The sequence below is a fragment of the Amaranthus tricolor genome, chromosome 14 (genome assembly GCF_026212465.1).
Source record: "Amaranthus tricolor cultivar Red isolate AtriRed21 chromosome 14, ASM2621246v1, whole genome shotgun sequence".
Classification (NCBI taxonomy): Eukaryota; Viridiplantae; Streptophyta; class Magnoliopsida; order Caryophyllales; family Amaranthaceae; genus Amaranthus; species Amaranthus tricolor.
The window spans coordinates 4,735,224-4,753,212 of NC_080060.1; the positions used below are offsets into that span (position 1 = coordinate 4,735,224).

The following is a 17,989-nucleotide window of genomic DNA, read 5'->3' on the forward strand; positions in this document are numbered from 1 at the left end:
GTTTTTATTGCGCAAAGGAGAAAGAGAGGGAAATGATTGAAGGGAGGAGAGCAATTTTCAGCGAACGTTTTGCATATGGATTTATGCTAGGAGAATGGAAGTAGTGGGATGATTCTCTAAAAAAGGGAAATGATGGATGAAGTCGCTATTGCTGAGTGCTGACTACTAGTTTTACAGATTATCGTTTATCTTAGATTCTCAATTAAAAAAATACAAAAAAAAAAACCGTAGACCAGACTAGATCATACCGTTCTAGAACGGTCTGGTCTGGTCCGGTCTAGTGTCTTGACTGGTCTGGTCTGGTCTGAAAAATTTTCAGACCGGAATTTCTGGTCTTGTCTGATTTTTCTGTCAAACCAGACCAGACCAGACCGAACCGTGTGCAACCCTATTAAGGACACTAAAAGGTGAACTAAGAGGACATCACAAATCTAAGACATGGGTATGGCATCTCCAACTGCTCCTATCCCTAGTCAGGTCCGCAGAGAGGTTTAACTCATGCAAGTCAACTGTTATATGCTCATTCCAAGTTGTCCTGGGTCTTCCTCGACTCCTCTTACCCTCTACTATAATGCTTTCTACCCTCCTCACAGGGGCGTCGAAAGTCTTTTCTCTACACATGACCAAATCACCTCAATCTATTTTCGCGCATTTTTCCAGATATAGGGGCTACACCTAATTTGTCCCTAAACTCTTGGTTCCTAATTCTATCCATCAATGTGTGCCCACACATCCACCTCAGCATACGCATTGTTGTAACTTTCATCTTATGTTCGAAAATCTTCTTTACAGGCCAACATTCTGTCCCATATAGCAGAGCAGGTCTGATTACCGCCGGTAGAGTTTTCCATTTAACTTGCTTGGGAATTTCCTAGCACATAGCACCGCGGTGGCTGCTCGCCACTTGAGCCAACCCGCTTGTATACGATGACTTACATCTCTGTCAATCTCCCCATCCCTTTGAATGATCGATCCCAAATACTTGTACTTAGTCGTAATTTTAACAACTGCTTCATCAATGGACACCTCTGGTTTGCCTACCGGTGCTGTCCCACTAAAGTCACAGCGCAAATACTCGGTCTTCGTACGACTAATGCGCAACCCTTTACCTTCTAAAGCTTCCCTCCACTCATCCAATTTATTACTAACCTCCTCTCTAGTTTCTGCTACCAGCACTATGTCGTTCGCGAATAGCGTGCACTACGGTACCGTCTCCCAAATAGATTTAGAAATATCTTCCATAATGACAGTAAAAATGAAAGGGCTTAGAGCCGATCCCTGATGTAGTCCAACTTTAACCGGAGAAGGCTCTATTATCCCCACCAGTGTCTGAATGTTAGTTGAAACTCTGTCATACATATCTCGTATAGCCTCAATGTACACTGAAGAAATACCTCTAGCCTTGAGGCTATCCCAGATGACACATCATGGTATGCTATCATACGCTTTTTCCAAGTCAATGAACACCATAATGCAGATCTTTCTTTCGCTGCCTATATTTCTCCATCAGTCTCCTCAAAATATGTATTGCCTCAATGGTTGACCTTCCTGGCATAAAATCGAATTGGTTCTCTCTAATCACCGTTTCCTGCCAATCCTTCTGTCTATCGCTCTTTCCCACAATTTTATTGTGTGGCTTAGAAGTTTGATACCTCTATAGTTGCCGCACACGTGCGCATCGCCTGTGTTCTTAAACAGAGATACTAGTGTGCTATTCCTCCATTCTTCTGGCATCTTATGTGTCCTCAAAATAATATTAAAGAGGTTAGTCAGCCAACGAATGCCCTCTTCTCCTAAACCCCTCCACACCTCAATGGGGATGTTATCTGGCCCAACTGCCTTTGTTCTCCGCATCTTTTTGAGAGCTTCTCCTACTTCTCCTGTGGTAATACCACTCATTGACCCATATTCTAGTGGTCTTTGGACGTCAAAAAATTGATTATTCGCCTCCTTTGGCCCCCTAGACTCATTGAGCAGCTGGGAGAAGTACTAGAACCATCTGGTTTTGATCTCCTCTTGTCTCAGGAGAACTCGTCCCCCCTCATCCTTGATGTATTTCACTCTAAGTCTTGCCACTATTTGGCCCTAGTTCTTGCCAACTTAAAAATCTGCTTCTCTCCCTCTTTGGTATCAAGCTTCCGATATAAGTCCTCATAACTACGGTTTTTTTGCCTCCGTTACCGCTTTCTTTGCTGCCCGCTTTGCTTCTTTATAGCTCACACTCTTTTCAATCCTATCCTCGTCTTTCGTGCATACCATAAGTTCTTTAAATCTATTGTTTTTATCTTTTATCTTCTTTCCAACCTCATCGTTCCACCACCATGACTCATTGAACACTTTTGGTTCACCAGACAACACCCCCAAGGTCTCTTTTGCCACTTTTCTAATGGTTTTTGCCATGTTCACCCACATTTCATTCGCATCCTCTGACTGACTTGGGAAGCCCAATAAACTTATCTTGCTTGACAGGGTTGTGACTATATCCAATTTGAGTCTCCCCCACATGATCTTTTTCTTGGACTTGACCTTCTTTTCTGCGATTTTCTTCCTCATCTTGAAAATCAGTACTAAAAGCCTGTGTTGGGTGGGCATCTCTGTACCCAACACCACCTTACAATCCAAGCATGAGGCCCGATCTCCCTTGCGCACTAGGAAATAATCAACTTGGGTTGCATGCCCGCCGCTCTTATAAGTGGTCAAATGCTCTTCTTTCTTTCTAAAGATCGAGTTTGCTATGACCAAATCTTTTGCTAGCGCAAACTCCAGTAAATTCTCCCCACTCTCATCCTTGCCCCCAAACCAAACCCTGCATCTCTGCCTATGTGTCCGTTAAAGTCTCCTCCTAAGAAAACTTTCTCATCTTTCGGGATAGTTCTCATGAGGTCTCCTAGGTTATCCAAAACTCGCACTTCACCTGCTCATTGAGCCCAACTTGAATATGATCTCTTCCCTCACCAGTATCCTAACAAGCATTATCCTATCACTACACCTCCTTACTTCAACCAATTGCTTCAGAATATCGTTATACACTAGGATGCTAACCCCGTTAAGTCTGCGTCCAGACCTGCATACCACAACTTATATCCCTTTATACCTTTTGCTTTTTGCCCTTTCCACCTAGTCTCTTGAACACATGCTATGTGAATCCTGTATTTAGAAAGCTCATTTGCCAACTCCAACGACTTGGCTTCTAGGGTACCTATGTTCCAAGTCCCCACTCTTAGTTCTAGATCCTGCTTACGTTGCCCCCCAACCCCCCTTTCCTTGGACCTAACCTCAGGTGATCATAATTGCTTCCTAACTCTATATTTCAGCTACTACAGACTAAGGTACAAGGTTACAAACAGATCACCAGCATGGATCAACACAGAATACAGAAATATAAAAAGGAAATATGTAAATGGATAATCGATTCGATGAAAGAAAGCTAGAACACTGGGAAACAAACCGTTCGAAAGGTATGAGGACACTCCAAGATATGAAAACGGCAAGTACATACACAAAACAACCAAAAGACAGTTCTTCCAAACCCAGCGCACCAAACAATATAAAAAGTAAGCATTAATAGAATATTAAAATGGAAATACACAAGGTTATTTTGTCCAAAATTTGTGGTATAAATCGAAAAATTCTTTATAAGAACAACAAAAACACCCCAAAATATAAATGCAAACTTCTTTAAGAAATGAATAGAGTAATATGTATGCAGGTATTAATCACTTTCGAAAAACTTGCCTATAATAATATAAATTTGTACTAGTATAATAATTTATTTTTGAAACCTTTCATAAAATGCATGTAATTATTTATATGAACTGTGCAAATATAAAAAACTTATATATTTTAAAAAAATACCACACAATCAGCTAAAGGCTTGTCATATTGCACCATTTAGCAATTGACAATGCGCAGTAAACATGACAATTATCATTTAACAACTCTTTTATTATATTGTATAATAATACCGCACAATCAGCTCAAGGCCTGTAATACTGCACTATTTAGCAATTAGCAATGTTTTGTAAACATGACATTTGTTACTAAACAATGCTTTTATTATATTGTATGATTTGTCACTTGGCAACTCTTTTATTATATTATACTCCCTTCTATTCGCTTTACTTGTCCCATTTGGTTTTCCAACACTATTCATCAATCACCCTTATTATGTGATTTGTTCTTAATCTATAAGTTACAACATAGTCATGTGGAATCTTGTTTAATTCGTCTTATTGTAAATTTTATTAATATCAACTTTCTATAATTTTTACTCAAATACAATTAGGAATATTTAAGATTAAAAAGATACATTGACAAATATGCCAAAATCAAATGGAACAAGTAAAGAGAATAGAAGGGAGTGATATTAAAGCGGTTAATCTTAATGACACTTGTTACAAATATATTTATTTTTTCATTGACAAAAAAGACATGTTCAACTCGTTAACAAATAATTGCTATTAATATTAAACAAGATGTTCTTTATGATAAACATAAAGATATTCTCTCTTATAGATGTATATTGAAATATAATATTAAAAATTACTTATAAGAAGCTAGTAGTAATAATTGAGACTAAGATATTTCGTGCATTTGTACAAGAAACTAAACATGTTATTTTGAGAGGGAATTTTTTTTGAAGTCCAACTCTATACTTCCTTGAAAAAGTTCCAACATCACATGATGTCAATATTAATCCAATTTTTTCAGAGTTTTTGTATCTAAATTCACTATCATCATCATATTCGGTACGATCCTTCCATTAACCGAAACTATAACCCTCAAACTGTTTCACTGTGACCTTTTTTTACAGAGAAAACATAAACAAACATTAATTTCGAAGCTTTAAAGTGTACGCCTATTTATGCGACTTACTATTTTAAATTTTATCAGTTTTAACCATTTCCCCAAACATAAACCTTAACTCACCATTTCAAGTATTATATTTGAATTTGGAGGAAAATATATGATTTGGATGAAAGATGGTAGAGTTAGAGTTTATATTTTGGAGGAAAAGGTTGAAACTGATGAAATTTGAAAAATTGAATCACATACATAAGCGTACAACAACCTTAAAGCTTCGAAATTAATATTTGCTAACATTTTATGTGCAAAAAGTTCACACTGAAACAATTTGATAAACCTTAGGATTACCGCGTGCATTTTTTAAAAGTTTTGGTTACTACGTAAAAAACCCAAAACTTTAGAATTACCGCATAGAATTTTAATTTTTTTTTCAATAGGTAATAGCCCTTCAAATACCAAAGGATAAACTGCATAATGAATATTCGCGCATCCCAAACACAGGCCGGCCGTCCTGCCAAAGAGTGAATTGCATGATAACAACAATCAAATTATCCAAGTATCAATAGTTTAAACAATCGGAATCGTCTAAATCTAATGGTGAAATGTTGTGTACGGCAAAACTTGCTTGTTTCTACGACTTTCCGGGTGGCGAAAGTATTAGTGACAAGAGAGATGTAGTGGCCGAAAAGAGTTTCGATCGCCTTACTCAAAGGTGATGATTACAAATTGTGCATGCGGGAAAATGAATTACCTAGAATGACAAACGAAATTTATCGATGTCTATTTCATTCTTGTTCAAAAAAATTTCTCTAGAGTAAACAAAAGGTGTATTAGAATACAACTTCGTTTATCGTTGAAAATACGCTAATAATTACTAACCATTGACACGGTCACAACTCACAGGTATGACTAAGAAAACTACGGAATAGCCACCAAATAATGAAAAAAGCAACACCTAAAATTGATGCAGGAAAACAAATTACCTATTACACCACCAGTATTTTCTTGATAAACTCTCAGCAGCACACCAGCACCTAGTAGTATACACCAAACTGACTATTATGTTAAAGCAAGTTTGCGCTTTTTGGCTGGTGGGGACTCGAAAAGCCTTCTAATAGATGTAATAGGGTCATCAACCTGCACAAACGAGGCATGGTTGTTGTCTTCGGCAAGAAACGATAATAATAATAACTTGTCGCAAACTCAAACGTTGCTTATTCAGCAAGAAAAATATACGCATCACCTCCTAAGTTACTTGGACTCCGGTAGTGATGTCGGATACTGGTACGTATCCAAGTGTCGGATAAGTCTAAATATTCAATTTTACGTCTAAAATGAAGTGTCTAAGTGTCATACTAATGTCCGAGCATCAAGGATCGGACATGGATACGTGAAGCAAAATGAAGAGTTCGAGTAACATAGATCACCACATGAGATATATATATCTTGGCTCAAACTGCGATCTTGGAATAAAAAAAATATTACCATGATCAGGGACGGAGATGAAGGAGAACACTCGGATTCTGGAAGTGAAAATACTTTCTCCTTTTGCAGAGCTGATAATGTTTGTTTCCATCCTGGCGTTATGTTCTCCGTTGATGAAACCCAAGGGCAAAAATGTCTATGCTGCTTAATTGGATGAAACTCCGTTTTTTTATTGCATAGATGTTCTGTCGTATTTTTTTCTGGACAACTCAAATTAATAAGTTAAAGGGCCACCTTTAATAATTTCATCAACCACTATGCAATAATCGTAGATAGAGCTAGAAGTAGAAAACATTTTGGCATGCTAACAAAATATATAAGCCTTTTAATGAGGGACATGACAAGTAACAAGTAATGATCTTTATTGGCATGTTCGTAATGTACAAACTAGCAGCGCAGATTAATCACCAAGTTGTTGGTAACGTACAGAAATGTGGGCGACGAATTGGATGCTTGAAATGGTAGAGTTCAGTCATCATGTATTTAAAATTAAAGCATAACACAGTGGTCAAAGATATGTGTTATAGATCAAATTGGAGAGCTTATCCCAGAGACGAGTCTAGTATAAGAGTCTATTTGATTGTTAACCGTCATTTAGTAGCCTACACGATGTGGGACAAGTCCCATAACCTGCAATAGGCTCAAATCCATTACACTTTAAGCCAATAATTAATATCATCCGGAAAAAAAACATAACATTGATTGCATTTTTTCTTTCACATGTTCCACTAGCTACAGCTTCATATTGTCCACATGGCACACATACAACTTTCAACTTACAACCTAAATGTGAACAGTAACTTATCGCCATGAAGATTGGGGAAGCACGAACACTATATTTTGATAAGAATTCAAGAATGAAAGAAAAAAGGGAAGGAGAAGGGGAAGGGAAAGGAATAGGGGGAATGATAAGAAAAGCTTATTTTGACTGTTTAAGAGCAAAATGAAGGGAGAGGAGGAGAAAATACATTTTCCTTCCAAATCTTTTCCCTTTTGGAGAGACTAGGTCATCAAAAAAATTAAGGGAACTAATACCTTCAAATTTCTTCCTTTGAAATCACTCCCCTCCAAATTTGTTATCTAAACAAAGGAAATTATATCTCTCCAAATCTCTCCCTTTTCTTTCCTTCCAATTCCTTCAAAATAAACAAAGTGTAAATGTGTTATCTTCATGTGTACGACTATTCATTTAGAGCTCTTCTCTTAAAAGTGAGGAGTGAGGACAAGGCGAACAAAAGGATTTAGTAGCACGACTTTTAGAAACCATTCTTAAATGTATAAGGGATGGTTGGGGAGGCATAAGGACTCTTACAGAAAAGGCATATTCACCCCGGCATCTTTTCACCTTAGTTTAGTTACAGAAAACGGGTTCAAGTTGTAGTACAATGAAACAAAGAATTATAGCCTAAAATGATCATACTTCGGTATCACAAAAAAGTGTTTGAAAAACCAACAACAATGCCAAAACCTTAATTCTAAAAGATTAAACCAAAAGATCATATGCAGTGGTCGTCCACATGGATTCTTCTTTCCCATTCATTTCGATTTTTAACTATCTCAGCATGTAAGTCTAAATCTTTCATACCCTTTCCACTCCTGCCCTCTAGGACATTTTTGGTCTTCTTCACCCTCTTTTTAAGTCCCTCGAGTTATAACTTTCTATCTTCTTTATCGATTTTCTAATAACTCGTCTTTTTGCACATACCCAAATCATCTTAATAATTTTCTTTCACCTTTTCCTCAACCTTTGCAACTCATCCATCGAACCATCTGTATCACCGCTACTCCTACCTTCCTACTTCCTACTATGATCCTTTCTAAAGTTCTACATTTTAATCCATATAATATGATGGCCCAATAGTCGTTTGATAAACTTTTCCCTATAAATTTATGGGCACTCCATGATCATATGATATCCTAGTGGTTGCTATCCATTTTTGCCACCCACACACTTAATTCTATGGGTCACATATTGTTGGAGGCCTAAGGATCTTAATTATTGCATCCATCTCATTGGAAAATTAGATATCTACGGATCCGAGTTTCTCTTGATTGGTCATTGTATAACCATAATAGAAAATGCTCATCTGTAAAGCAGCAAATTTGGTCAATATGCTCAAAATCCAGAACATATAAAGAAATTTGCATAGCTTTCGGCATTGCCAATGTAAGCAAGTGAATTTACATATTTACATGATATTGCACAGCTTAGAGATTCGCATCTTTGGCATATTGTTGCTGATACAGCAAGAAAACAAGAAATATATTTTGACATCCTCAAAGATAGAGTGGCCTAGACAAGGAAGATTGATCTCTAAGTTGGACCTAAGCAAGTCCGCAAATATATCTTTGCATCATGCAGGAGAAATGACCTTAATGTCGCCACAGTTCAGCTAGAATGAAATGCAATAAGGAAAAGATTTGATAGAAAAAAAGATGTTAAACTATAAAGACGGCAATTAACCAACTGTATAATAAAGATTGAAGCAGCAACCTCAAACACAACTCACCTATGCTTACAGTTGAGGCGTCATTTAGTGAAGCAGTATTTTCCACGTCTCCTACTCTATTCCTTTTTTCTTCTCCACTAGGTATGCTTGATATATCCTGCCGATACAATATTATTACAACTTCTGCAAAGAAAAGACGTGTAATGAACCAAGAAGAATGATCCTTTTACCTCTCTCAAAGCCGTATTATCCTGTGAATTATCAATATCATCTCCGGTTGCTGATGGTGTGTTATCTTGTGTCTTGGAAGCACAAACACCAGATTCAATCTCTACATTCTGTGTGTCCATAGATGAACCTTCCATACTGACATTAAGAGATGTAGGTGCCTCATCATCACCAGATTTTACATCTGATGATAAGCAAGAAAGTCGAGCCTTCACATTACGACCGATAATAGGTAAGGAGATTTTTGCTCTAAAGTTCTGTTTTGTTGGAGGCGGCCCACCAGCAATCGTCAAATTCAGCACTCTTTTATTTGATGAAGTTTCTTCATTTGCAGAAGCAATATCACTTTTTCCGTTGGCATGATTTCCATTTGCAGTGTGTTTGTCGTCAGGATCACCTCCACTGCCTAGTTCAGCAAAACCAACAACTCTAACCAATTCTAGTGGCCGAGGAACCATTGTAAAAGCCCATAACCCAATGCTTGCCCCACAAAGCTTGCAATCCAATACAATAGAATTTGGATCATAATAGACACTTGAAGTGTCATGATCTTTATCTGCCCTAATGCTTCCAGTAGAACCAGACACACATACAGACAATTTATTGCTCTGCACATCATCTGCTCCATGGGACAACTGGGAGAAGTTTTCATTGCTACTAGACATTTTTGGCTGGTTTTCACAATCAACAATGTATGGAAGCAACCGAGGTTCCCATCCACATAAACTTAATAACCTATGAGCCTGCACCTCAGCCACAAATTATCATAAATTACTTCCCCATATATATTTGACTAAGAAAACTGCAAAAGAGAACTACCTATTTAGAAAGTTGCGTTATAAAGCTCAAACTAGATTTACACCACTCATCTACAAGTATAGCACTTCTTGTTTACGCAAAATTGCAAATAATGTTTGCTATCAAGGGTCTATCAAAGAAAAGACTCTTTGTAATTACAATGGTAAAGTTGTATACATCTAATCCCCAAACCATGCCTAACTGGGAGTCACCTAATAGAATTATGGTAATAGAATGATATTGTATCTAGAAGTATTGGCATATCTCATTAACAAAGAGGGTGAAGGAAGGGTAGTGAACAGACGAATAAGGCAAGATATTAGAGAAAGGCATATAAACACCAAATTCCTTCGTTTGACGATTTTTACAATTTTAAGACAGATTAGGATCTTACTTCAATATAACATTGACCACCTAACATGCATCGTCCCATTGGCAAGGTGGGTCTATATCAATATCACTCCCCACCATAAATTGATGCATGAAGAAAAGGCATGAAACTGAGTATTTATCGATCTAATGCATTCAGTTGAGAGTTGAGACCTATGTCCACCCTCGATGGAGCCAAAGATTTGTAATTCTTTGGTTGTTGATTGTAATGACTATAGCGAAACGACTAAATAACTAATGTGAAGTTGCGGATGATGTTGGAAGTCAAGAAACAACCTCTTTGTTATTAGAACTGTACGGCTGGATACATCGGACCCCATAAACCACGGACCTCCTAAACCACAACTAGGTGGCAACCACTCAAAGGTATAGGGGTAAAGGAATATTGATGTTGGAGTAAGCTAAGCACACTACTCCCTCCTTCCCTTTGAGTTTGCACCATAAAACTCAAAAAGCACTCACATATTTGAGTTATATTGTACAAACTCAAAATTATACTTTAAATCAAAGGCTTAATTATAAGGCTTATACAACAAAAGAAATTTTGGTCATCACCTAAATGTGAAATTAAAAAATTCCTTGGTAGAATGATAAAATTACAACAATATCATCAAATGGTAATAATACACATTTTAACCATAACACAATTCTAATTAACACCGCTGGAATTCTCGGTTTCTCTATGCTTCTTTCTGTTTGCTTCACTGATAAAATTTAACCTCACAACTTCAATCAGAACATTTGTTCAAAATAACGAGGGGATGGGACGGGAGAGGACATGACATGCATACACTGGCCATGTGACAATAGCTATACCTGATAGTACAAATCAGCAGAAACTACGTCAACATCATTTCCAAGATAGTCGGTCCAAGAAGAGTCATTAGGTGCATCACCACATTCCACGTCGATTGACTGTTTGAGAAAATGTTCCAGTTCAGGACTTTTCATGCTCTCAATCACTGAAGTAGAAATTACGGGAAGAGCTGCAAGTTGCAACAATGCAGAAGAACATTGTTTATAGTGATTGACCAACACTGGCAGTGGCATAGGTGGAAATAATGCCAATTTTTCATCACAAGCATTGTCAATCCACGGACAAAGCAGCTTGTGTCCTGAATCCAACTTCAAGCTAAATACTAAAGCCGCTTTCTCAACTACATAAACAATACATCAACAAAAGCATACATAAGTTACGAATCAACAATATTCGCCTTCCAAGAAAGCAAAAGGAAAACAATATGAACTTAAACAAGAAGCAGAGTAAGATTTACAACAAATAGCAAGAACCTACCTTGTTGTTGGTTCCAAGCTGAAGGGGTAGAAAACTGCAGACGTGCTCCACACACTTCACAACCTATGATGTCCACATCTACATTAACCCAACCTCTCCTTGCACAACTTATAGCATCCACGGCCTATGGTGATCAAACAGTTTAGGTTCTTTACTCGAACAGACAATGCTTATATCAGGCAGGGAATTCAAAAAGACAAGAACAACGGGGAAAATGTAAAGAAAATAATTTCCCTGGCCTGTGGATTTAATAGACAAAATCAAGAAAGTACCTAACATTGATGACAACCTGATAGTAATCTAAAAGTATTACAATTTATAAACTCTCCAAAAGCATAGAATATAACACATATTCCAAAAATGACCCGTAACTAAAAGCGCCAAATCATGCAACTAAAACTACAACAATTACAACTCATCTACATCTGCAATGCAACAATTTAAAAAATAGTCCTTCGAGGAAATAGGTGAAAGACAATCAAACCTTGGGTTTAGCGAACCATCTCATGGATTTGAAAGTAGCTGCCCTTCTCATGAGATCTCCCCTATCCCAAGGTCTACATTGAGGAACATGAGCTGTATTTTGACTACCACCTTTTTCTCCTTTTGAATTCGTTTCCATGGCTGAAAACGGGCGCTTCTGAACTCTTGTATTGTTTGCATTTGTCGAACTATTCACATAACAACCACAAAAAGGGGCAAAAACCTTTCAGTATCATTCAAAATACACCAAGAACAAACAATATACAACTAAGTAATAATGTAAAACCGTCAAAAGCAATAAAGGGGTAATAATTCAAATAAAGAAAGATCTTGAGTACTCCAATTTATGTTCTCACATATTTCACAACAGTTTATCAATACTTTCTAGGTTAGCTCAAACCTAACACTGCTATAGGAACTAAATTACCCCAAAACCAAATTGCACCAAAACCCAGAAAAATTCAATTCTTATAGCATATATACTTCCCAAACCTAATCATCAAAAAACAAAATTATACTCCATAAGAAGGAAGAATCACTGAAACATTGCAAAGATTAAAGAAAACAGGTATAATGATTGAATTGAATAACAATGAAAATCTTAATACGAAGCAAGAAAAGGGTACCTTGAAGAGATAGGGAGATTAGATTTGGGGGTTTGGAAGAGTTTGTCCATTATAGTGTGGAATCTCTTTTCTGTATCGTCCGCCATTTTACACTTGCTGAGTTGCTGCCTTGCTGGGTTAATTACTTTTCTAAGTTGCTGGAAACAATCAAAGAGGTATGTGATTCGTTCTGTGTTACTGATTTATTATCGGTTTGGTGGATGATTAGTGAACCGCCATTGGTGACAACATTGGGTTCTGGAACGAGCTTAGCGTTTTAGACTCATTGTTATTTGGGTCGGGTTGTAGGAACGACCCAACGGGTCAAAGGTTTTTTAAAAAAATTTATTTAGGAGTATTATTAATTCTTATCAATTGAAGTAATTAATTTTTTATAATTTACGAAATACAACTTTAAAATTAAATAGTTTTTGTGAGTTATAGTCACAATGTTATTTTTTTTGCAAATTATAGCTACCAAAATATCAATATCTACAGCGTTCAGGCCAAATTACAAAATTTCGACAGCTAAAATAGTCGGAATCCTTGGCCTACACGCCATAGACATTTATTATACTTTGATGGCTGTAATTTGCAAAAAAAAAAGACATTAAAGGTATAAATTTGCAAAAGACCTAAATTTTTAGGCTATATTTATTAATTATTCTATTTTTATATATAAATTTTTATAAAAAATGTTCAATATATCACTTTTAAGGTTTCAATAAATAAAAACATTGACTTAAAACACCAAAATTGGCTAAGAAATAGATTCCTACTAAAATTACATAATTAGAAAAAAAAAATTGTTATTATTATACTAATAATTTCTCATCCATGCAAAATACACAAAAACGTGGAAAGAGAACGTCAATTTGGATCACCTTAATTGCGCGTGTATCACGCGCTTTTCCTCGTTTTTTTTATTTTTTGCACATTTATCAATTTCAACGTAAAGTAAAATTTAAACAGATTAATTATAATAAAAATTTCAATTTGAACCTATAGGTGATCAATTTTGACATTAAAATGATCAAATTCTACCTTAACATAGTTCCGTTTTCACAATTTTAGAACGAAGTTTAATAAAATGATATCATTCTATCATTCTATGGATGAATTTCAAACAACAAATGAATGATCAATAAAACTATCAATAATAGTGTTAAAACATTGCACAATACAAGTACTCTTATTCAATGCATACATGATGGTTTTAATGGAACATAAGAGTACTTGTATTCTTTAATCATCGATCAATATTAGTGATATTGTTCTTTCCTCAACAATTTTTGTTCGTAACAGATTTGGAAATAAAGTTGTAAGTGTAATGTTTGTTTACCCTTAATATCAGTGGCGAAGCTACATAGGGGGCTGGGGGAGGCCCGACCCCTCTTGCCGAAAACGTGATCCTTTGTATTTTTAGCTTTGGTTGCCTTACTAATATGTATAATTTATAATTTAAAGAGTGTAAAAATATAACAAAAATTATTATAGTTCAATGATCGGAGTAACACATTTGTAACATAAGGTTAAGGGATCAAATCCTAATTCAACCTATTTTTTTAACAAACTAATAAATTTATATTATAATGTCACTACTTTATATCTTTCATAATTTTACATTCATTATTTTTAGTGTGTGTTTATATTTTTGCTATTTTAATTTTAATAGTATATTTTTGGAGACTTAATAAGCGAATAATAGAGTCAAAAACACTTGATTTTTCAAATGGGATAATTATAGGGAAACTTCTTGTTGAATATAATTTTTAATATGATCCAAGTTCATCTAAGTCTATATGATTTTAAAATTTTCATAATTTAACTAGTTTTTATATAGTAAATAATAGGGACAGAGCAAAGATTTTAGACACTCTGTTTATTTTTACAATGTCTTTAAAAATGATACCCTTTATTGCATTAAAAGATAAAAAAATTTCACTTCAAGAAAAATAATTTAAGATAAAATGTATTATAACACTATATTATTTCAAATATAAAAAAGTTTAAAAACAAATTAATTAAAAAATATTGCTCAAAATCGGGCCAGAATAACACCATTCAATATTTGCGGCCTCTTATTTCTTGGGGCCCTAGGTGGTCGGCTACCCCGAATGGCTTAATAACCGACACTGATAAATATTTTCTAATACATCGACTCTTTGCCCCCCTCCCCCCCTCCAATTTAAAATCCTAACTATACCCCTGCTAGTGATGGCCACGGCCCGGGTTAGGCCGGTTCCGTTCCGGTTCCATCTGGTTCCGGTTCCATTTGGAACCTGATTCGAACGATCCGATTCCGGGTGGTTTCAAATGGTTCCTTGGCGGTTCCAACTCGCGGGACGGGCGGGTCGAACCATTGGTTCCATTTTTATTTTTCCTTTAAACATAATATAAAAATACTTTAATATTGCGGACGTACCTTTGATGATTACTTGATTATTAGCGAAATTCATTGCTTGTCAAGTTGTCATCGTTATTAAAATATTTACTAAAAAGAATGGAAAAAATAAATTAATAAGAAACGAATCAACGATAATGTCGATAAAGATGATTAATAAAAAAAGAGGGAGAAAATGGACTTGAACCTAGTATCCAAAGGAATACTAAGCTGCCTACGTATCCCGAAGGAATCAAAGCCCACGTAGTTCTTTGTCATACCTTTTATTTGTAGTTGTTGAATGTTGATTTAACGCTGTCCGATTGATCCTATTTGTCTTCGTCGTCATCATCTGGTTGGTTAGATGCTTCCGCTGACTCTCCTCCTGACGAGGATGCAGATGTATCCATCATCATCCATGGATCATCATCATCATCATCGCCTTGATCATCATCATTCCTTAGTCCTTGTGTTCGAATCTCCGCTTGATCCCAATCTTTCTTGCAAATACATATTTGAATACTATGTGGAGCAAGACGAGATCTCTTTTCGTCTAAAACTCTTCTACCTGCATTAAAAGCAGACTCTGACGCAATCGTAGAAGCAGGAATTGCAAGGATATCCTTTGCAATTCTTGATAATATGGTAAATTTTATAGATTTTTCTTTCCACCACTCTAAAATATTATAGCTACGTTGGTCAATTTCAAAGTGATGTTTAAGATAATTATTTAATTCTAAATATGAAGTGGAGGGTGAAGAAGAAGATGATCCTACAAAACTATCATCTTGGCTTATTATGTTAGCTATTACGGAATTATAATAAGAGGGACGTGCCGAGACACTAGCACGCCTAGACGTATCGCGTCTTGGGTTATATACACTAGCATAGTAATCATAAAGTTCTGCTAAAAGTTTTTTACAAGTTCCAACATAATTATGTACATTACTAGGCGGGCAATCTAATGATTAGTAGTAAAATCCAATTACTTTAGTAAGGACTTCTGTCTTAAAACATGGGTCTAAAATGGTTGCAATTCCATAAATAAAAGAAAAATCGGTAAAATATGTCTTCCACTTATCCATCATATCTGCAAGAATCGGCTTTAAATATGAGTTAGTATCATCATGCGAATGTTTAAGAAGATGATAAAAAATAGTAATACACTAACTTATTACTAAGTGGACGTTTGGTTCGTAAACATATGAAAAAATCTTAGTTGTGTGGTCATACGCTTCTAATATTTTATGTACACCTATAGCTAGTTCCCATGTGTCATCAGTTATATAGCTATTTGTACACTCACTATAAAGTTGTGTTATAACTGGACGATAAGCAATCGCTTTTCTTAATAAATCGTTGGTTGAGTCCCAACGTGTAGGAGTATCTAATGACTAATACATTTTTTTTAGTTGATAATGGTCACATAATTACTTATATCGTCTCTTTATCTGTCCAATTCTAAGTCATTTCACTATGTCTCTAATTGTTTCTAATAAATCACTTAATTGTTTTATACCTGCTTGGCAAGATAAGTTTACTATATGAGCACAACAACATATGTGTAATAATCTACCCCAAGGATAAAACTAAATGCAGGTTCGTTATACAAAAGTTCCATACATTTAATGTTAGCGGTTGCATTATCGGTAGAACAACAAAATATCTTATCTAATAAGTTCCATTCTTTACATATCTCTACTAATCTGTATTTTATGTTTTCACCCGTATGTCTTCGAGCATTGCCTCAAAAGCAATTATTCTTTTTTGAATAATCCAATTTTCATCTATCCAATGTGCTGTTACACACATATAAGCTTCGAAATGTGGGGGAGCAGACCAAATATCAGTTGTTATGCTAACCCTACCATTAAAAGATTTAAACATTTCTATTAATTCGTAGCGCATTGTTTCATATAATTTAATTGTACGTCGTTTAAGAGTGCTCCTAGGGATTACTCTATATTGTGATTGCAAAGTTTTTCTAGTGTAACGCTCGTATGCCCTACTTTCACCATGGTTAAATGGAAATTCATCACAAATTACATATTTAGAATATTCATCAATCATATCATTACGATTATATTTAAAAGACATATCTGTGCTGGGATTGGGAATGTCCCACTATCGGCTTCCACTTGTGGTCCCGCTGCCCCTTGCTGCATGAGTTTCTTTTGTGATTCCATGCTTCTTTGCCAAATGTTTGTTAAAAGATCCCGTACCACCACCTAACACGTATTCACAAAACACAATAAATAAATTTTTATTACATTCTTGATTTATAAAATATGAATATATAATGTATGTATAAAAAACTGAAAAAGTATTTACCTCTGGCGAAATTGTATGAAACTAAGGGCTTTACTCCTTGACTTTCACAAATTTGACAAGTGCATAAGAAAACATCTGGATTGTCAGTTGGTTATTTTGTAAAATACGATCACATATGTGAAACAGTTCTACCACTAGGAGGTGGCATTGCCGGAAAAAGGTTGTCTCATTGGTTCATCTTCATCTAAATTTAAATATAAAGACATAGTCAAATACCACAATATATAAATAAATAATAATTTAAAATTTAATCAATTTGAATAATAAAATTGTAAAACTAACCGATAGTTTGGAAATTGACTCGTTTCCCACGAGCTTGTCTTGTTATTGTTGTTGTAGTTGTTCTTCATGTGATCTTGTTGATGACTGTCGAGATCTATGTATCCGAGTAGGGGTCGTTGGTTCCTCTTCTTGTTCTTCTTCTTCATCAATTTGTATTTCTCTTTTCACTTCTTCTGCATAATTGTGTAATTCTTGGTCGTACGGCCCTTGCTTGATAAGAAGGTGAAGGAAGTTTCAATTTCGAATTATGTTTGCCAATTGATTCAATGAATGCTTTAGGGAATGACCAAGAGTTCAAGACTTCTTTGTTATTAAAAATTTCAATTTTGATCTAAGAATGATCAATTTAGACTTTAAAGTGATTAATTATGATCATTTATAACTTATAAAAAATTTCAATTTTAACCTTAAATGTATCAATTATAAACTTAAATAGATTAAGTACTGAGCACAT

At 35.5% G+C, this 17,989-nt stretch overlaps 1 protein-coding gene across 2 annotated transcripts; it reads right to left on the reverse strand.

Moving 5' to 3' along the window:
* Positions 1-4,541: 4,541 nt before the first annotated feature.
* Positions 4,542-12,827, reverse strand: LOC130800444 (uncharacterized). Of its 2 annotated transcripts, XR_009039418.1 has the most exons (9): positions 12,561-12,827; positions 11,936-12,122; positions 11,452-11,575; positions 10,974-11,314; positions 8,972-9,712; positions 8,802-8,898; positions 6,292-6,491; positions 5,790-5,943; positions 4,542-5,317 (listed from the first exon to the last, which is right to left on the reverse strand). XR_009039418.1 is itself a non-coding variant. In XM_057663970.1 (8 exons), the coding sequence occupies exons 1-8, from the start codon at positions 12,644-12,646 to the stop codon at positions 5,866-5,868; spliced, it is 1,854 nt and encodes a 617-aa protein (XP_057519953.1). In that variant the 5' UTR covers positions 12,647-12,827; the 3' UTR covers positions 5,356-5,865. The 2 variants fall into 2 exon arrangements, 1 of the variants encoding a protein (XP_057519953.1); XM_057663970.1 differs by lacking the exon at positions 4,542-5,317 and having other exon boundaries at positions 5,356-5,943.
* Between the last annotated feature and the right edge of the window lie 5,162 nt (positions 12,828-17,989).

Excerpts from the sequence above, each read along its gene's own strand:
- LOC130800444 (XM_057663970.1), bottom strand. The coding sequence starts at position 12,646 with ATGGCGGACGATACAGAAAAGAGATTCCACACTATAATGGACAAACTC. Across the intron at positions 9,713-10,973 it reads CTGCTGATTTGTACTATCAG|GCTCATAGGTTATTAAGTTT; the intron begins GTATAGCTATTG and ends GCTGAGGTGCAG. Across the intron at positions 5,944-6,291 it reads CATCTCCGTCCCTGATCATG|GTTGATGACCCTATTACATC; the intron begins GTAATATTTTTT and ends TCGTTTGTGCAG.